A 19,026-nucleotide genomic window follows, 5' to 3' on the forward strand; every position below is an offset into this window, starting at 1 on the left:
TTCAGAGAAGAGACCCAGTCCACCTCCCCCAGCTGCCCAGAGGAGGGTGACAGCCTTGTCACAACACTGGGTGCCTGGCCACCTCCTAGAGAGGGCAGGAGGGCCAAGGGGCTCCCCACTTCTTCATTTCGGTTAATGGCACCCATTTCACAAGGCTACTGACTCCTGACCCCAGGCTGTACTGAGGATCAGAACTCGCCATCCTTGAAAAGGGGCTTGGCAGAGCATCTGGTATGTAGAATGTGCTCCAAGAACCATCACACCTGCTCACGTGCCTGTGCCCACGATAAGAGCCCTGACAGTTCCCCAGGCTCCTCCTGCCTCCCCACTCCTCCCTGCAGTGACCGCCCCTACCCCGCCTGGTTCCCCATCCCCTGCCTGGGGCCTGGGTGGCTGCAGAGCCCAGCTGGTGTCCACACTCCCCTTGCTTCAACCCCTCACCCCACCCCCTGCAGCCAGGTGGTTCTGCTCAAATGCAATCCGTCTGTGAGCTGCAGCAACTCCCAGCACCAGGGAAGGAATCCCTGCATGCAGCTCCTGGGCTCGGCGTTCCAGGCCTTCCAGGCACCTTATCCCCCACCCACGTGTCCCGCTCTCCCCAGGAAGCCATTGCCAAGCAACCTGCAGCTGGCCCCGCTGCCAGGCCTCTGCCCATGCTGTGTCCTCTATCTGAATTCTCTTCCTGCCCTTCTTTGCCTGGCTGCCACTGTCACCCCTCTCACCAAGAGGGCCTAGACTCCCCGCACGTGGAAGGGGAGAAGCTGCTGCTGGAGGAAAAGCAGACCGGCGTCCTCTGGACCACGGGCCTGGCCCTGAATGCCGGGCAGAGGCAGCTGGGCTCGGCAGTCAGACAACCTGGGGTTCAGACCTGGCTCAGGACTGAGCTGGGTAACCCGAGGCTGGCCAGCTCCAGCTGCAGCGTCTTCATTTATAACAGCAAGAAGAACGTGCTTGATGCCTCCTGGAGGATTCATTCCAGACCAGGGGCTCTGCTAAGCTCCTTGCAAAGGTCTGATCCTTGGCACAGCATGGGACAGGGGTCACGAGCCTCATGAAGTGGGTCTGCAGTGGTAACACCCCCTGCCCCACCCTGCAGCACCGTTCAGGTTAGCGAGAGCTCTGTGGGCAGCACCCAGTGTAAGCCCAACTCAACAGATTCCTGGTCCACGGAGCTGACTGGAGCAGTCACTGCTGCTGCCCCCTCCAGACACTTCAGTGTTTTTTACCAGCTCTGCACCCATCGTCCAGGGCCTTTGCTCCTGAGGGCCGGCACCCACAACCCCCAGAGGCTTGTCTTGGCATACTGGAGCCTCAGTGCCTGCCCCAGTGGCCCTACAGAGAGCCACACGTGCCTGGGTGTGCTGGCCTGGGGGCACAGAAGTCCAGCCCCATGGCTTATGGTGGAACCCAAGGTCTGCTTTGTGCTCCAGAGCTGCTGGAGAGAGGGATCCCACTGAGGCCAGGCACCCTGGCACTGGACCCTGGCGGGACTTCTCTCGTGTCCCCGTCCTGCACCCTGCTGCCCTGATGCTTCCTCCTTCAGGGGAGGTCCTTGAGTGCCCCCTGCACATGGATTCTCCTCTCCAAGTATGCCCCCGAGAGGCCCTCAGCTAAGCTGTTAGTATCCTTTTCTTAGCAGTTCCCAAACCTCGGTTTGCAGACAGGCTTATTATAAATGCAGATTGTGTGTGTGTGTTATAAATGCAGATTCCTGTGCCCCACTCCCAGCCTGCTAGTCAGAATCCCCAGGGTGGGCCCTGGAAGTGTTGACCAGCTCCCTGGGTGACTATGCGACTCAGACTCTCAAGAACTCTCACACCATCCAACATCCAGCCAGGAACATCAGAGTTCCAGTGAGGTTTGGGGTGGACACCGTGAAGCCAAATCTACGACCTCCCATCCTGAGGGCAGAGGCTGCGGTGGACCACAGCACGTGCTCCTGAGTGAGCGCTGGAGAAGGACTGGCCCTCATGAGCCCATGTGACCGAACCAGGGCTGGTCCACACTCTTGCAGGGACTGTGCTCAGTGGCCAGATGCCGAGGCCACAGGGGCCCCGAGGGCCCATCGGGGAGCAGGCTCTTTCTCAAGCCAGGACTGGCGTGTATCACCTGGGTGTTTGCTGCTGCTGCTAAGTCGCTTCAGTCGTGTCCGACTCTGTGCGATCCCAGACACAGCAGCCTGCCAGGCTCCCCCGTCCCTGGGATTCTCCAGGCAAGAACACTGGAGTGGGTTGCCATTTCCTTCTCCAATGCATGAAAGTGAAAAGTGAAAGTGAAGTCGCTCAGTCGTGTCCAACTCTTCGAGACCCCATGGACTGCAGCCTTCCAGGCTCCTCCGTCCATGGGATTTTCCAGGCAAGAGTACTGGAGTGGGGTGCCGTTGCCTGGGTGTTTAGCAGATCTTGTCCCCTGTGCAAGGCCCTGCCAGCGACACAAAGGCACCTAAGACGTGCATCTCTGGCTCACCTCCCGTGACCTACGGGCACTTGGTTCTGAAGATGGCTGCTCGTTCAGACCTCACAGAGGAACATAGCCCTAGCACTCTGGGGTTCCGTCTTGGCTCCCCTTGACACGTGTGGTGACTGGGGCCGGGAAAAGTCAGGGGACTTGCCCAAGGTCACACAGCCAGCAACGGGCTCTCCGCTCCTAGTCCACGGCCCTTCTTTGGCAACATTTCACCCCCGAGAGGCGGCCTTGGAGCTGATGCCCCGTCCCCTCAAACACAGGAGTGCCAGGCTCCGAGCCTTGTGACCTCCCAGTGGGTTCCCTGAGCGTCTGAGGGCCGGTGAAAAGCGTCTGCTTTTCTGGAACGTGGAGAACCAGCAGCCAGAGGAGGAGCGGGTGGGAGGTGACAGTGATGTTTGGTGACCACAGCCCCGGGTCTCGCTTCACACAGATGACGTCACCACCCGAGCACACCCTCCCGTGGCCCAACCCACGGAATTAGAACCAGAGCACCCCCTGGGTGTCGGTAGTATGCTGTCACTTTATCTCGTTTCTTTCTCTAGTATCTGCAGCATGGGTGGTGTTCTCATTTTACAGAAGAGAAAGTTGAGAGAGAAAGATTAGCTCAAATTCTGAGCTCTGCAATTATGCCACCATTCATTCATTCACTCACTGGAAGCATCTAGCATGGGCCAAACTCTAGGCTGTCATCTTCCACTAAGGTAGAACTTCTCAGAACAGAAAAAGGCCTGACTCTGAGAACCTGAACTGTCATAATGTACAAAGGGCCAGGGAGCCCTGGTGCTCGGCTTTGTGGGCCTAGAAGGACCCGCCAGATCATCAGAATCACTGTAGAATGTACACAGTGGGACGGCTGTAGCAGACCACGGACCTTGGTGCTCTGCTTTGAATCTCCACCCTGCCATTTACCAGGGGCATGACCCTGAGCAACTTACTTCTCTAGTCTCAGCTTCCTCATCTGTAAAATGGAACTAACAAGAGCACCCCAGTGGGTAAGACTCCACACTTCCTCGGCAGGGGGCACAGGTTGGATCCCTGGTTGGGGATCTAAGATCTCATGTCCTGCATAGAGCAGTCAAAAAAAAAAAACCCAGGGAGGTGGGGGACTAACAAGAGCACTTAAGAGGGTGGAACTGTTGGCAAGATTTAAGAAAATAATGGATATAAACCCCTAGCACCTTATTGTGTACCTGGAGAGCCCCCTACAGGTAAGAGCGGTTAGCACCTTATTATCAGCATCTCGATTCTGCCCACTGGGTCCAGGAGGGTCCTGGTAGGTGGGAGGGCTGTCCTGGTTTGAGTGAAGGCAGCATGAATGGTCTCTTTGAAGCAGGGAGAGGTGAGCCTGGGGCCCTGGGCCCCAAGGTATCCTGCCCAGCCCTGGTCAAATCCCTGTAGCTTAAGGCTTCTTGGCAGCAAAATGTATTTTTAAATTCCTGTTGACCTGCAACCAGTTCTGAATGAACAGAGCAGTTCTGAGGGTGGTTACAGACACACACTCCACCCAGCAGCTGCTTCAAAATCACACGCTCTCTCCCACGAAGAGTATCAGCCCTTCCTGTTGCCCCTACAGGAAGTTCCTTCTAGAACTCCTCCAAAAGGGCGGGTCGGGTCAGCACAGGACCCACCCCAAGCTGTCCCGAAAGCTGGAAGACAAGATGGTGATGGGCAGTGAGCCAAGGGGGCAGGTGGAGGTGAGGGAGGGACCTTTAAAGAAAGAAAGCAGGAGAGCGGGCACCCCCCCCTTTCATGGGTACGAGGGTGAGGCCAGGGGACTGCCCCCTCTCTGCATCCTGTGGGCTGCACCCTTCCCTCAGGGGCTCCCCTGTGACACCCCCGCCCCCACCCAAGATGCATGAGCATCTGTTGCCATGAGATGCCCTCCCGTGGGGCCAGGAATACTCACCTACTGACACAGTAGAATGCGATCAGTCTGAAGATGTCCTCAAACACAAGAACCGAGCCTTCCAGGTACAGTACTGAGGGGAGAGAACAGAGGCGTGGATGAGTGTCCCTGTCAGAGGAGAGGGGGTGTCCCTAAGGAGGGCGGGTCTGCCCTGTGCTCACTTGTGGGTCACGGCACCTGCTGCATGCAGGGCCCAGCCTGCTGTAGTCACAAACACATCAGCAGCCCATTGGACCGCAGGGAGGTGAGAAGTGAATTTCTGTGGTGCTAATCCTGAGACTTTAGTGAAAGTCGCTCAGTTGTGTCCAACTCTTTGCGACCCCATGGACTTCCATGGAGTTCTCCAGGCCAGAATACTAGAGTGGGTAGCCTTTCCCTCCTCCAGGGGATCTTCCCAATCCAGGGATGAGACCCAGGTCTCCCACATTGCAGGCGGATTCCTTACCACCTAAGCCACCAGGGAAGCCCAAGATTTCAGGGGCCTCTTTATTACAGCAACTGGTGTTAACTAATAACACATGCACCATTTTGAGCGAAATAACACTGAAGATTCTAGATTGTAAAAGCAGAACTGGAAAACATCCCAAATTAAACATTCAGGGTCATCCTGACTTGACAATTCTGAGGACTGTGGGGGCCAGCAGAGGATGGTTTGTCTCTGTTCTGCTTTAGCTTCCAGGAGATTCCTCGGTCCAGTGCGGCCACTGGCCTTTCGCCCAAGAATCTCTGGGCCTGTCAGAACTTCACTTGATTTGGCTGTAACCCAAGAGGGAGGGTGACACCCATATTTTCCAGCTCTGACAAGGAAGAAGGATCAACGGAGAGAGAGCCCATCCCGGGTGGATGTGGCTCCCTGGGGTGGCAGGGTGCCAGGATGTGGCAGTCAGGGCCCGAAGCCGGGGTGGACTGCCCAGAGGAAGGCATGGTACCACATCATGCCCTGCAGCAGAGCACCAGGGCCAGGGGCCCAGAGATGCTGAGCTGCTCACCAGGGGTCTTGGCAGCCACCCACCCCTACGCCGCCTGACTCTCATCCCAGGGCTCCATGTGCCTGACAAGTGATGCTCTCTGCACAGGGGACCCACAGTGAACTTTCTCGGGCCTCAGAGGGCCAAGAAACATGCGTGCCTCACACTTCATTTCCAACTTCCTGAGGTTCTTCTGAGCATCCGTGGGGTGGAGGTATAAGGCCGGAGCCGGGTCCCAGGTCTGGCTCCAACCCTGGGGTGGACAGTATGACTATGGGTTTGTCCCTTCCCCTCTCAGTACCCTAGTTCCTCTATGTGCAAAGGGAAGAGCCTTTCCAACCATAAGCACTCTTGTAGCTGACTGCAGCCTGCTTCCAAAGCCTAGGACAGCATTCTGCTGCATTGGTGATCTACGATACGCAAAGCAATATGTTTTGTTCTAATAGCTTTATTTTAATACTTTCCTTCTTTCTATATGCTACTGCACAGTGCTAAACAGTTAACATGATTTTTTTTAAAAGATCGTGCTTAGTCACTCAGTCCTGTGTGACTCTTTGTGACCCCATGGACTGTAGCCTGCCAGGCTCCTGTGACCATGGGGATTCTCCAGGCAAGAATACTGGACTGGGTTGCCATGCCCTCCTCCAGAGGATCTTCGCAACTCAGGGATCGAACCCAGATCTCCCTGGGTTTGTACTGCAGGCGGGTTCTTTACTGCCTGAGGCACCAGGAAATTACATTCATCATTTATTTATAGCAAAGAGATCACGGTTTCTCATTAGGATAGATATAAAAATTTTACAAGGGAGTTTAAAGAAAAACATTAAGTAGGTTACAGTTCTTGGAGGTACTGGCAAGATGCCCATAAATAACAAGTCAGAGAAACATCAGAGCATGGAATTACCACCCTCTGAGTTAATGGACATGAGGCAGTCCACAGCGCCACCTCGTGGCACATTAGTGCATCACGGACCTTAGCAGCACCAACTGGCCAAGGGAAAGTGAAAGTGAAGTTGCTCAGTTGTGTCTGACTCTTTGCGACCCCATGGACTGTAGCCCACCAGGCTCCTCTGTCCATGGAATTTTCCAGGCAAGAGGGTTGCCATTTATAGGCTGGGGTCAAAAGATCTCTGGTCGCTGGGAGAGGTAGAGAGGACGCTCCATCTGTAAACTGGAGTCAAGACCTTTCTCATGAATCCTTCAAGAGGAATTAGTGGTGATGCATGCAAAAAGCTTAGCCTCTTTATACCAGGCCTGCTCAACAATGAGCAGTTTTCCTTCACCACTGAGACGTGGTCTGACCATTGCCGACACAGATGAAATCTTTAAGATAGGCAGTCCCTTCCTCTCCTGTGCCCCTGGGACTTTCTATAAAGCCCACAGTTTCTTCAGACTCCAGTACTCTTGCCTGGAAAATCCCATGGACGGAGGAGCCTGGTAGGCTACAGTCCATGGGATCGCCAAGATTCGAACAAGACTGAGCGACTTCACCTCCTTTAGACTTAGTTTACCCCCATTCTGGTCCCTTCCTCAGGAGCAAGGACCAGAGCTTATCCATTTTTGTGGCTGGGGCCATGCACAGTTCTAGATATAGTGGCCCAGTCCCCTTTTTACAGCGAAAACAGTAGATCTGTCAAGGCACAAGGGAGGATCAAGGTCATGTTTGTTTCTTTGTACCCAGGCCTCTTCTGCCCCACCCTCAGCCCCCAGTTCATACTTCCGCATCTTGCTTGTGGGAATAGCACAGCAAGGCCACACCCAGGGGAGCTCCTGCCTGCCAGGGCCAGGGCTTTGCCCACACTTGAGCCCTCCTCAGGGCCTAGCACATTGTGTGGCATGCAGTTTGGGAGATAATAAATGTCTGCTAAAAGTCTGACCGGGGATTCCCTGTTCGTCTAGTGGTTAAGAATCCGCCTGCCAATGCAGGGGACATGGGTTTGATCTCTGGTCCAGGAGCATTGCATGGAGCAGCTAAGCCCATGCCCCACAGCTACTGAAGCCCACACGCTCTAGAGCCAGAGCTCTGCAACAAGAGAAGCTGCGCAACGAGAAGCCTGTGCCCCACGGCTATAGAGTAGCCCCCACTCGCCGCAACTGGAGAAAGCCCATGTGCAGCAACGAAGACTCATTGCAGCCAAAAACGAATGAAACTACAGTTCAAAACATATAAGTCTGTCTGGCAGAGGGACCCCAGAGGAGCAGAGGCCTCGGCGGCGTGAGGGGGGGCGTGGTGCCTTGGGCGGGGTCTCAGGCCTCCCACCACGTGGCTCATGCCCTCCCTCCAGGGGCCCAAAGGGACACCTGGGACATGAGGGAGCCCCGACAGGCAGCCTCACACTGTTCTGGAGCAGAGGTGAACACAAATCAGTAAGAGTTAGACAAGCCTTTGTTCCAGAGGGTGGGGGAGGCGCTCAACCTCCAGGACAGCCCTGTGTCCTGCGCTGGCCGGTGGGTGTGTGCAGCACCCCGGCCCAATGGCCTGAGTGTGAACATATCTCCATCACGACTGCTTATCCTCCCTGAGCCTGTTTCTTCAGCTGCATGCGTGCCTGCATGCTGAGTCGCTTCATTCGTGTCTGACTCTTTGTGACTCCATGGACTGTGTAGCCCAACAGGCTCTTCTGTCCATGGGATCTCTCAGGCAAAAATACTGGAGTGGGTTGCCAGTTCCTTCTCCAAGGCATCATTGAACCCAGGGATCAAACCTGTGCCTGTTATGTCTCCTTCATGGACAGGCATGTTCTTTACCACTAGCACCACCTGGGAAGCCCCTTCAGCTGTAATAACAGAGTTAATAAAGTACCTGTCTGTTGTGGGTTGAACTGTGTCTCCCAGAAAGACACACTGTGATCCTAACCCCTGGTACCTGCAAGTGTGACTTTATTTGGAAACAGGGTCTTGGCAGATGGAATCAAGTTCACATGAGGTCTGACCAGATTGGGGTGGGCCCTAAACCCAATGATGGGTGTTCTTGCAAGGAAACATGTAAAGACCTGGGACACAGACACAGAGAGGAGAAGCCATGTGCAATGGAGGCAGATGCAGCCACAAGCCAAGGGTTGCCGGCTGTCACCAGAAGCCAGGAGAGAGGCCTGAACAGATTCTCCCTGCTCCCCAGGAGGAGCCAACCCTGCCATACCTGACTTGGGATTGCTGGCCTCCAGGCCTTTGCTCCTGCTCTCTCCCCAGGCAAGGAGGACCCGGCTTCGCCCTTCCTTGCTAATCCTCATTTGTCTTTTGCCTTGAAGGCAAGGACTGTATCTTAAACTTCTCTGCATAGCATGCTTGGCAAAGGGTATTCTATCATAAAACAGCTTCCCAGAAGGTGCAGAGGCACAGAATCCGCCTGCCAACCCAGGAGACAAGAGATGCAGATTTGATCCCTGGGTCAGGAAGGTCCCCTGGAGAAAGAAATGGCAACCCACTCCAGTATTCCTGCGTGGAAAATTCCAAGGTCAGAGGAGCCTGGCAGGCTGCAGTCCACAGGATCATAAAGAGTCAGACATGACTGAGTGAGCACACACAAACTATAAAAAGGATACAATTTAGCATTGTAATACTTTTTAAGAACACTCAGTGGCCTAAGTACAGTCACATTTTACAACAGGAGGCTTCTTTTTTGATGTGTTGAAAATGTTCTCAGATTGACAGTGGTAAGGGCTGGACAACTGAATATACCAAGTCACTGAATCGTACACTTTAAATGGGTGAATTGTATGATACTGAATACATGAAGTAAATACATCTCAATAAAGCCATGATTAAAAAAAAAAAGAAAACGCACACACACACAGTGGACTGAATTTCACTTCCTGTATTATGTTTTTCTGGCACTTTTATAATGAGCATATGTGATGTTTGTAAGCAGAGAAACTATGAAGATTCTCTAAATTTTTCTCGAATGTTCTAAATTTCTCTGTAAATGTTTCTCAGGGGCTGACCGGTCTCATGTTACTTTGGTTTCCCTCTGAGCCCCTTGAGGGCTGACAGGCTCCCCGGGTCACCCACGGGGTGCTCCCAACAACGATGCCAGCTCCCTCTGCTCCCCTCTGAAAACCTGAGCAGCGGTGACTCTTCCACTGTGTACAGCCTCCAGCCTCCTCAGTGGAAAGAGCAGTGGGAAAGACCAGCCCCCGTCTAAACCATCTCTCTTTCAAAGAGTGAGGAGAAAAAACAGCACCAGCTAGTCCCATCTGCTATGTCCCCAGCTGACAACAGGTGACAACAATGGGACTTGCCCCTGCCTAGAGAAAAAGAAACCTTTCACCTCATGACTCACCATCAAGGCTGAGTCAAGACGAGGTGGAGATTCCGGCTCCACGTACACCAGCCTGGCTTCTGGCCTTTACAATCTCAACATCAAAACGAGTAACCCACGAAGAACCAAAAGCTGTTGGAAGATTCATTTTTTAGGAAATTCCATTTTATCACGCAGTAATACAAATGAACTGCCAAGGCGGGAATGGTGTATGTATCTTTTGTTCTCCGTGGTACCCTCGGCACCAGGCATGGTGCTTAGCACACTGCTAGCTCTCCAATATTTATGTAACTATTTCTTTAGCAAATGTTTTCTTTGGAAATACAGGGCCACAGGAAGTTGCAGAGATAAACAGAGAGGCCCTCTTCACTTTTCATCCAGTTTCCCTCAATGGCGATATCAGGGTGCTTAATTAGAGGACAATGTCTGAACCAGGAAACCAACCTTTGTGTGACCCACAGAGCTCATTCAGATCTTACCAGGTTTATACTAGCTCTCATGCATATGAATGTGCGTTTGTAGAGAACTATGCCATTTTATCCCATGTGTAAACCCCAGCTGCCTGTAATCACTATCTCTATCAAGGTATTTCATATCACATCCACTCCAACGCTTGGCAACCACAATCTGTTTTCTATCTCTGTCATTACATGATTGAATGTCATATAAATGGAGTCATACAGGACATATTCTTTGGGACTGGCTTTTCCCATTCTGCTTCATTTCCTCAAGGGTCATCCGAGTTATTGAGCAAATCAATACCCCGTTCCTTTTTAGTGCTGAGTAGTAACCAATGGTCTGGGTGTACCTAGGTCATTCACCCACTGAAGGACATCTGGGAATTTCTGGTTTTTAGTGATTATGAACAAAGCTGCTGTGGACCTTTTAGGTCCATGTTTCTGCATGAAAATATACTTTTCTTTCTCTGGGATAATATGCCCCAAAGTGCATTTGCTGGGTCACATGGTAAGGCCATCCTTTGTTTTTCAATGGAAGGGCTGAACTGCTCTCCAGAGTGGCTGTACCATTTTACATTTCTACCAGCTTTGCAGCGGCGATGCAGCGTCTTCCCCCATCCTTGCCAGCTGGGTGTGGTCACTATTTTTTATCTTGGCCATTCCGCTAGGTATAGAGTGTTATTTCATTGTGGCTTTAATTTGCATTTCATTGTGGCTTTAATTTGCATTTGAATGCCCTTTCATGTGTACATCCGCTTTGCTCAAGTGTCTATTCATGTCTTTTCCTGTTTTCTAATTGGACAGTTTTTCAAACGTTGGACTTTTTTAAAAAACCGTTTTATTAAGATGTCATTCACACAACTCACCAATTTAAAGTGCACGATAGTATATTCACAGATTTGTGCAAACATCATCACAATCAATTTTAGAACATTTTCATTATCCCCCCAAAGAAATGCAATACCCATCAGCAGTCACTTTCCATTCCTCCCTCTCCCTAGCTTCTGGAAACCACTAATCTACTTCCTGTCCCTATGGATTTGCCTATTTTGGACTTTTTGTATAAATGGAGTCATACAATATGTGGTCCTGTGGGTCTGGCTTCTTTCATTTAGCATCATGATCTCAATGTTTGTCCATGTAGCAGGAGTCAGCATCAGCACTTCACCACTCTTTTTTTAAGTTAACTTTCACTGGAGTATAGTTGGTTCTCAGGTGGCCCTAGTGGTAAAGAATCCACCTGCCAAAGCAAGAGATGGAAGAGACTGGGGTTCAATCCCTGGTTGGGGAATATGCCCTGGAGTAGGAAATGGCAACCCACTCCAGTATTCTTGCCTGGAAAATTCCATGGGCAGAAAAACCTGGCAGGCTACAGTTCATGCAGCCACAAAGAGTTGGGACACAACTGAGTGACTGGGCACCTACAGTTGATTTACAATATTGTGTTAGTTTCTGCTGTACGGAAATACATAAATCCACTCTTTTCTGGATTCTTTCCCATATAGGTCATCACAGAGTATTGAGTGGCACTTCACTCTTCTTTATGTCTGAATAGTATTCCATGAGATGGATATACCATATTCCATTATCCATTCATCACTGATAGATAATTGGGTTGACATTTGTGTACAGATTTTTACATGGACATATATTTGCATATCTTGAGTGTATGCCTAGAAGCGGAATTGGTAGATCCTACAGTAACTCTACGGAGAAGGCGATGGTAACCCACTTGCCTGGAAAATTCCATGGACGGAGGAGCCTGGGGGGCTGCAGTCCATGGGGTCGCTAAGAGTGGGACACAGCTGAGCGACTTCATTTTCACTTTTCACTTTCCTGCATTGGAGAAGGCAATGGCAACCCACTCCAGTACTCTTGCCTGGAGAATCCCAGGGACGGGGGAGCCTGGTGGGCTGCCGTCTATGGGGTCGCACAGGGTTGGACACGACTGAAGCGACTCAGCAGCAGCAGTAACTCTACGGGCTTCCCCAGTGGCTCAGAGGTAAAGAATCTGCCTGCAATGCAGGAGCCACAGGAGACGTGGGTTCCATCCCTGGGTCAGGAAGATCCCCTGGAGGAGGAAATGGCAACCCACTCCCCCACTCCAGTATTCCTGCCTAGAAAAGTCCATGGACAGAGAAGCCTGGCAGGCTACAGCCCACGTGTTTGTAAAGAGCCAGACACACTGACTGACGGAGCACACACAGCACGCACAGTCACTCTACGTGTTTAGGAAACCGGTGGAGTGTTTTTCGAAGCAATGGCACCACTTAACATTTCCACTCACAATGTTTAAGCTTCTCCACAGGCGTTCATTCCCTGGTGGTCCAGCGGTTAAGAATCCACCTGCCAATGCAGGGGACATAGATTCTATCCCCTGGTCCAGGAAGGTTCCACATGGCTCAGGGCAACTAAGCCTGTATGCCACAACTACGGAGCCCCCGGGCTGCAACTACTAAAGCCCACACACCCTAGAGTCCGTGCTCCTCAGCAAGAGAAGCCATCGCAATGAGAAGCCCACGCACTTCAACTAGAGAGCAGCCCCCACTTGCTGCAACCATAGGAGGCCCGTGAGCAGCAATGAAGACCCGGTGCAGACAAAAATAAACACATAATGTTTGTTTACATTTATTTAAACAAAGTTTAAAATTAAAATTTATTTAAATTTAAAAAATAAGTTAAAATTTTTTTAATTTAAAATGTTTTAAAAATAAATTTAAATTTAAAAAATAAGTTTCTCCACAGCTTTGCTAGTACTTTGTCTGTTACTGATTAGAATCATCTTAGTGGGTGTGAAATGGTATTTCACTGTTTTTATTTTTAACTTTGAATTGAGGTATATAGCTGACTAACAATGTGATAGTTTCAGGTGAACAGAGAAGGGGACTCAGCCATACATATACACGTATCCCTCACTGTGGTTTTGATTTGCATTTCCGCAAGGATTAATGACGTCAAGCATATTTTCATGGATTTATTGGCTATTTGCATGTGTAATTTGGAAAAATGTCTATTCAGATCCTTTGCTCATTTTTATTTGAGTTACTTGTTTTTTATTGTTGAGTTTTGAGAATTCTTTATCTGATCTAGATACAAAGCCTTTGTCAGATGTGTGATCTGCAAATAGCTTCTCCCAGTTGTAACTTGTCTTTTCATCCTTGAACAGGGTCTTTCAAATATTTATTTGAGTGAAAAAAAAAAAACGAATACAGTCCAAATTTGTGAAATAGTAGGCATTCATATGGTGTCACATAAATAATTCAATAGTTACACATCCAACCTGCTTTAATGAAGTCTCAACTCGTCTTTGCCTTTGGTAGTATCTACTGTTATAATTAAGGCTTCCCTGGTGGCTCGGTGGTAAAGAAGCCACCTGCCAGTGCAGGAGACGCGGGTTCAATCCCTGGGTTAGGAAGATTCCATGGAGAAGGAAGTGGCAGCTCGCTTCAGTATTCTTGCCCGGGAAATCTCATGGACAGAGGAGCCTGACAGGCTATAGTCCAGAGGGTCACAAAGATTCAGATACAAGTCAGCAATTTAACCACCACCACAACAAATTGTTATAATTAAGGTATGAGGCGTTCTTTAACCAGCTATTATTCTTCTCTAGACCAAAGTCCCCGGTGCCATCTTACTCTTAAGTTCCTGTGCAAGCATTTTCTTCCTAGTTGGTCCAAAGGTAAACCTCAGCCACACCTGGCTTAACACGCTCCCAGTGACTGGGGTGAATGAAACTGACAAGTGAGAACCCCTTCTCCAGCGTGTTCTTTTTAAAAAGAGATGGCTGTTGGCAGGTGCCTAGTTTAGGGTCTGATTCGTCTTTACTGGAGAGTGAAGGTGAGCATCTGTTCACTTAAGCTTGACCCTGGGCTCTGATGAGGAAAAGATCATCACAAAAAGAATGAATATATGCCTTGCCAAGGTTAACATTGTGAAATGTACAGATTACTCAGGAAATGTAAACTGTCTTCCCTGTTGGCAGTCGGCCTTGTCAACCTAAGAGATCTCTGTTCAAACACATTCCTTTTGACAACAGGAGTCGTTAATAAATCTCCAGGTATGACCCTCATTGGAAGGGCTGGGTCTGAGTTACTCTTCAGCTAGGATATTATGTATTCAACAATTGACAAATATTTATCATGCTCGTGCTCTGGAGAAATCAGGGGAAATAGATTTAGAAATTGAGAGGAAGCCTGGCAGTGAGCAGGGTGACGGGGAATTTGCCAACGGTTTAGGCCACAGGACTTATCTGAAACTCCCTCCTGAGGGGGAGAGGTTCAATACAGCCAGCTCATTCTTTTTTGAGGATTGCAAACGTGGTTGGGTAAGGGTGGGAAGGATGTTTATTGATTTTTATCTAAGAAAAAGCCCTGCAGGTATCAAGGGCTCAGTGGCTGGGGGAATCTGAGTGGGCCCAGGAAGTGGCCCCCACCTCAAAGACTTCTGTGACACTGCAGAGCCTACCTTCCCTGAAATGTAACTCCCCGAAGGGGTTGCCAGACAGATTCTAATAGATTCTGATCCTGCTTCCCGAAAGGGATCCTAGATCGCCAAGCTGGGTCCCTGATAGGAAAGGTCAGGAGTGCAGAGCCGGAGAATAAAAAGCCAACATGACCAGAGGCTGGGGAGTGGTTCTAATTGGAACAGGAAGGCGGGGGGTGGCCGGTGGGGGGGCGCGGCGGCCCACCTGCAGTGACCACGCCCATTCTTTCAGGTGTCCCTCCCACCCCCATCAGTGCCTTCCCCAGCTGGAAGTTCACACAGTTGCCTTCTGGCTGGAGGGACCTCTGCTGCCCAGCAACCCCACGGTTGCCATGGGAACCATGAGCTACACAGTACGTGACAGAGGAAGAAAAAGACTATTTCATACCATCATCAGGCCCAGTCTTCTTTGTTAGCTGAGAACGCCTTGCCCTGTTCCCAGGGGTGGAACTAAGGAGAGTGGCAATTTCTCTGGCGTCCAGAGGACCTTGTGGTTCCAGGCCCAGCTTCAGCACCACTTGCTTCCAGATGCTGGCACAGTGCATTTGGGTCACCCATGGAGCGAGAGAACGGCCCTGTCCCCTCCAGAAGAAAGGGACTGCTGCACTAGGGCTGCCGGAAGCTCTGGCTCCAGCAGAGGGCAGAGCTGTCCAGAGAAGCGAGAACAAACAGTCCCGTGCCGGGCAGCCGATCTCCTGTGGTCTCAGAGCAGATTCGATGCCCGACCATACAAGGACGGGAGCACAGAGCAGGGCAAATGCCTGTTCCCACTCCAGGAAAAGCCCAAACCCCTACGGTACTGACCAGGCCTGCGCTCCTGGTTCCACCCCCCATGGGCCCAGAGACCAAAGCCTTCAAGTCTCTGAAACTTGCTTTCTCTAACAGCCAAGGGAGGATTTGAGTAACCGAGGCCCTCCCAGGCCCTGCACCTGCTGTGCAGAGGCTGAGCGGTGGTACCCCGCAGACAGGCCTTGAGTGAAGACTAGCAGCCTCTCCCCCAAAGGTGACAGAGAGGTCTGGAAGGTCTAGGGGGGAGTAGGTGGGGGGCAAGTTAAGGCTCAGGGACCTGGGAGAGGACGCTGATCAGCAAACGTGCCAAAAACAGTTCCCTTTCTGTCTCCCTGGCTGTTACTGATGGTCCAGGGTGGGCATCCTGGCCCCTGGTTCACTAGCTGGCCCTGGAGTCCTTTCATCTATTCACCGGCCTGCCCTCTGTAAAGTCCTAAGCAACCCTGAAGCCTCAGTGTAAGATCATCGTTTCTGAACTCTCAGTCTCCCCCATCAAATATGGACCCCAGGGCAGGACTAGATGCAGGGCACAGCAAGCCATTGCCCAATGCCCCTTTGACTAGAGGCAATGGGAAAGGGACAGGGGAGGATCCGGCAGCCATGGTCAGGGGTGCAAGCAGGGGCCATTTCCACGTGCTCCCAGTGCCCCCTTGCAGGGTTTGGCTAGGGAGCAAAGAAGGGCCTCTTCCTCCAGGAGGCTGCAGCCCTACAGAAAACTGCACAACCTGACAAGCAGAACACCAGCTGGATTTAATCCTACCAGGCACTTTTGGGCAGTGCACAAGCTGGGCAACTGTCCATGGCAGCCCTGGGTATGAGTCACAGCCATCTTTGCTGGTTGTTCTTGGCATAAGGAGCCATCGCCTCTTGATTTCATCTTAAGAATTTTAGGATGAAAAAGGCAGCAATGCCTTCTTACTGAGTTCTCTACCAGACCCCTAGTTTGCTCAGACTAGATCCAAGTACCTGTAAGTTTGCCTCTCAATGGATGGGGAACCACTGAAGGCCAGAACAGAAGGGCTCTTAGAGACAGCTCTTGTCCAACCTCCCTCATCGTACAGACAGGGAAACAGAAGTCCAGAGAAGGCACATTATCATCTGATGAAAGAGGGTTAGCCTGGGTGTTTCCTAGAGTTCGATTCGGACACTCTCTGGACTCGAGATTCGAAGCCTGGACCAGTGCTGTTCTGCCACCTTCTCCCAACTTCACAGTGTGGGTTTTGTCCAGATTAGTAATAGAGGGTTATCATTTTCAAAGTTTTAATAACAATAACATCATCTACTATTTACCACATGCCTATTATGTGCTAGCCTCTGTATTTCTAACTATCATAACTCCACTATTTTCATATTATGAGCAAATTAAGCCAAGGCTCAGAGAGCTTAAGTAACTGGACTGAGGGCACAGCCCCAGTCATGATGACCAGGTGTCATCAGCCCCAGGAGCCTGGCGTATGAGACCCCTTTTGCTCAGCAGAAGTGACATGCGGCAGGGTGGAGGGGCATGCCAGGGCTTCATACCTACACTTCACCCGTCAGCTAGCAGGGACACCTTCCCATGGACCACACATCCCCACCTCTGTCACTCAGCCAGCCCTGGGTTCCCCTCGGAGACGGCTTCCTGGGCAGAACGAGCTCCTCTCCCTCTGGCCCACCACTGGACACCCACTCCACTTGAGAGCGCGATTTCCCCACACCATGATGTGTTCACGGGTCTGACGCTGGCCCAAAGCTTCTGGAAAGCGGGGGACGGGCCTTCCTTCTTTCCCAGATCCAGGGCTTTGCCTGGATCACACCATATGCTTGATGGGTCCTGCCATTATTGAAAGCATTTCCTCTGAATCCACGTTGGCAGCCATCTCCGCAGCCACTGCCACCACACCGTCCTCACTGTAATAAAAACTGCCTTTTTCTTGGACAGTACACTTCCGTTTTTAACAACTGCGTCGATGAGGATTTAAGTGTGGGAAAAGGAATGCAGAAGGAGCTGTCACAGTGCAGATGGGACTTTGCCAGAGAACTATTTATAGGTTCAGACGCCAAAACAGAAGGGGAGACGGTGGACAGATGTGCGAACTGTCAAGTGTCAGGGAAGACTAAATAAAGAGTAAAGCCACAGGGAGGCGTTGGGGGAGAAGGAATGGGGAGGGGTGGGGGGAGACGCTGAGCAGAGGCTGACCATCCTGGGCCTTGAGTTATCCACGGGGAAGGAGCTGCAAGGCTGGGAAAGCAATCCGCCAGCTCCTTTGCTCAGGCTGTAGGGGCGGGGAGGCGTCTTTGCACCTATCACGAAAAGACGCTGCTGTCTCTGGGAACAGAAAAGACTGGAGGAAAAGGACGTGCCCTGGGCACCACTGATGGCAGGACAGCCCCACGGGCCACAGGAAGACCCAGCAAGAAACCACTGTGCCCAGAAAACAACGCAGCTTCAGCTTCAGGAGCTTGTAAAGTTCATCCCACCTCAGAGTTTCAGAACTCTTATCTGTGGTCTAGGAGAAAGTGGCTGCCACTTATGAGAACTGTGATACTCAGAGAGGTTAAGTGGTTCACCAAAGGTCACAGAGCTGGGAAGTGGTACCAGGATGTGACCAGAAGCGAGACTGACTCAGCCCAGGCTCCCGACCTGTGTGCCAGGCCACTGGCTCTTTGAGACCCTGCTGTGCCATAGAAATATAATTCAAGTCACGCGTGCAATTTAAATTTTGCCCATACTCATGTTAGTAATAGTAAACAGAAACAAGTGAAATTAATCTCAGTAATGGCCTATTTAACCCAACATATTTAAAACAGCATCATTTCAACAAACTGTAAATATAAAAAAATCACTGAGATGCATCACAGTCCTTTTTTTTTGCATATGCAGTGTTCAAAATCTGGTGTGTATTTTATACTTACAGCTCATCTCTATTCCAGAGAAGGCGATGGCACCCGACTCCAGGACTCTTGCCTGGAAGATCCCATGGACAGAGGAGCCTGGTAGGCTGCAGTCCATGGGGTCACTAAGAGTCAGACACGACTGAGCAACTTCACTTTTCACTTTCATACATTGGAGAAGGCAATGGCAAGCCACTCCAGTACTCTTGCCTGGAAAATCCCATGGACGGGGGAGCCTGGTGGGCTGCTGTCTATGGGGTCGCACAGAATCGGACACGACTGAAGCGACGCAGCAGCAGCAGCAGCAGCATGTCTATTCACGTCTGTAGTGTTCAGTAGCCTCATGCAGCGCGAGGTTGCTGAGCTAGATGGCACAGCCTTAAGCAGTGTGCTTGGCCAGGAGCAACTCTGTCCCCCAGGACACATGTGGCAGGGCGTGGACACATCTCAGGTTATTGAGGGGAATCCAAGGCAGGGTGAGGTGAGGGATATCACTGACATCTAGTTTGCAGAGGCCCGTGCTTGCTCGGTTGCTAAGTCGTGTCTGACTCTTTCTGACCCCATGGACTATAGCCCACCAGGATCCTCTGTCCGTGGGATTTTCCAAGGATGTTGCTAAACCTACTAATTTAGCACACAGGACAGCCCCACCACCACCCAAGCAAAGAATGATCCAGCTCCAAATATCAAGAGTGCTGAGTTTCAGAAACCCAGCACCAGAGGGCGAACTTGCTTGTCTTCCTGGGACAACCAGCAAGAGCTAGGAGCCCTGTGGATGCCACAACTATAGTTGCCTGCACGCAGCGGATGCCTGACATCAGTGCT

General features: G+C 51.1%; 1 protein-coding gene across 1 annotated transcript in view; it reads right to left on the minus strand.

Moving 5' to 3' along the window:
* The window catches only part of RIN3 (Ras and Rab interactor 3), a 130,311-nt gene that overhangs the window by 35,889 nt on the left and 75,396 nt on the right, over positions 1-19,026 (minus strand). Inside the window, exon 4 of the mRNA XM_040256613.1 lies at positions 4,373-4,445. Within this exon, the coding sequence (XP_040112547.1) occupies positions 4,373-4,445 (73 nt within the window). The remainder of the gene's footprint in view (positions 1-4,372; positions 4,446-19,026) is intronic.

The sequence above is a fragment of the Oryx dammah genome, unplaced genomic scaffold (assembly GCF_014754425.2).
Source record: "Oryx dammah isolate SB20612 unplaced genomic scaffold, SCBI_Odam_1.1 HiC_scaffold_16, whole genome shotgun sequence".
NCBI lineage: Eukaryota > Metazoa > Chordata > Mammalia > Artiodactyla > Bovidae > Oryx > Oryx dammah.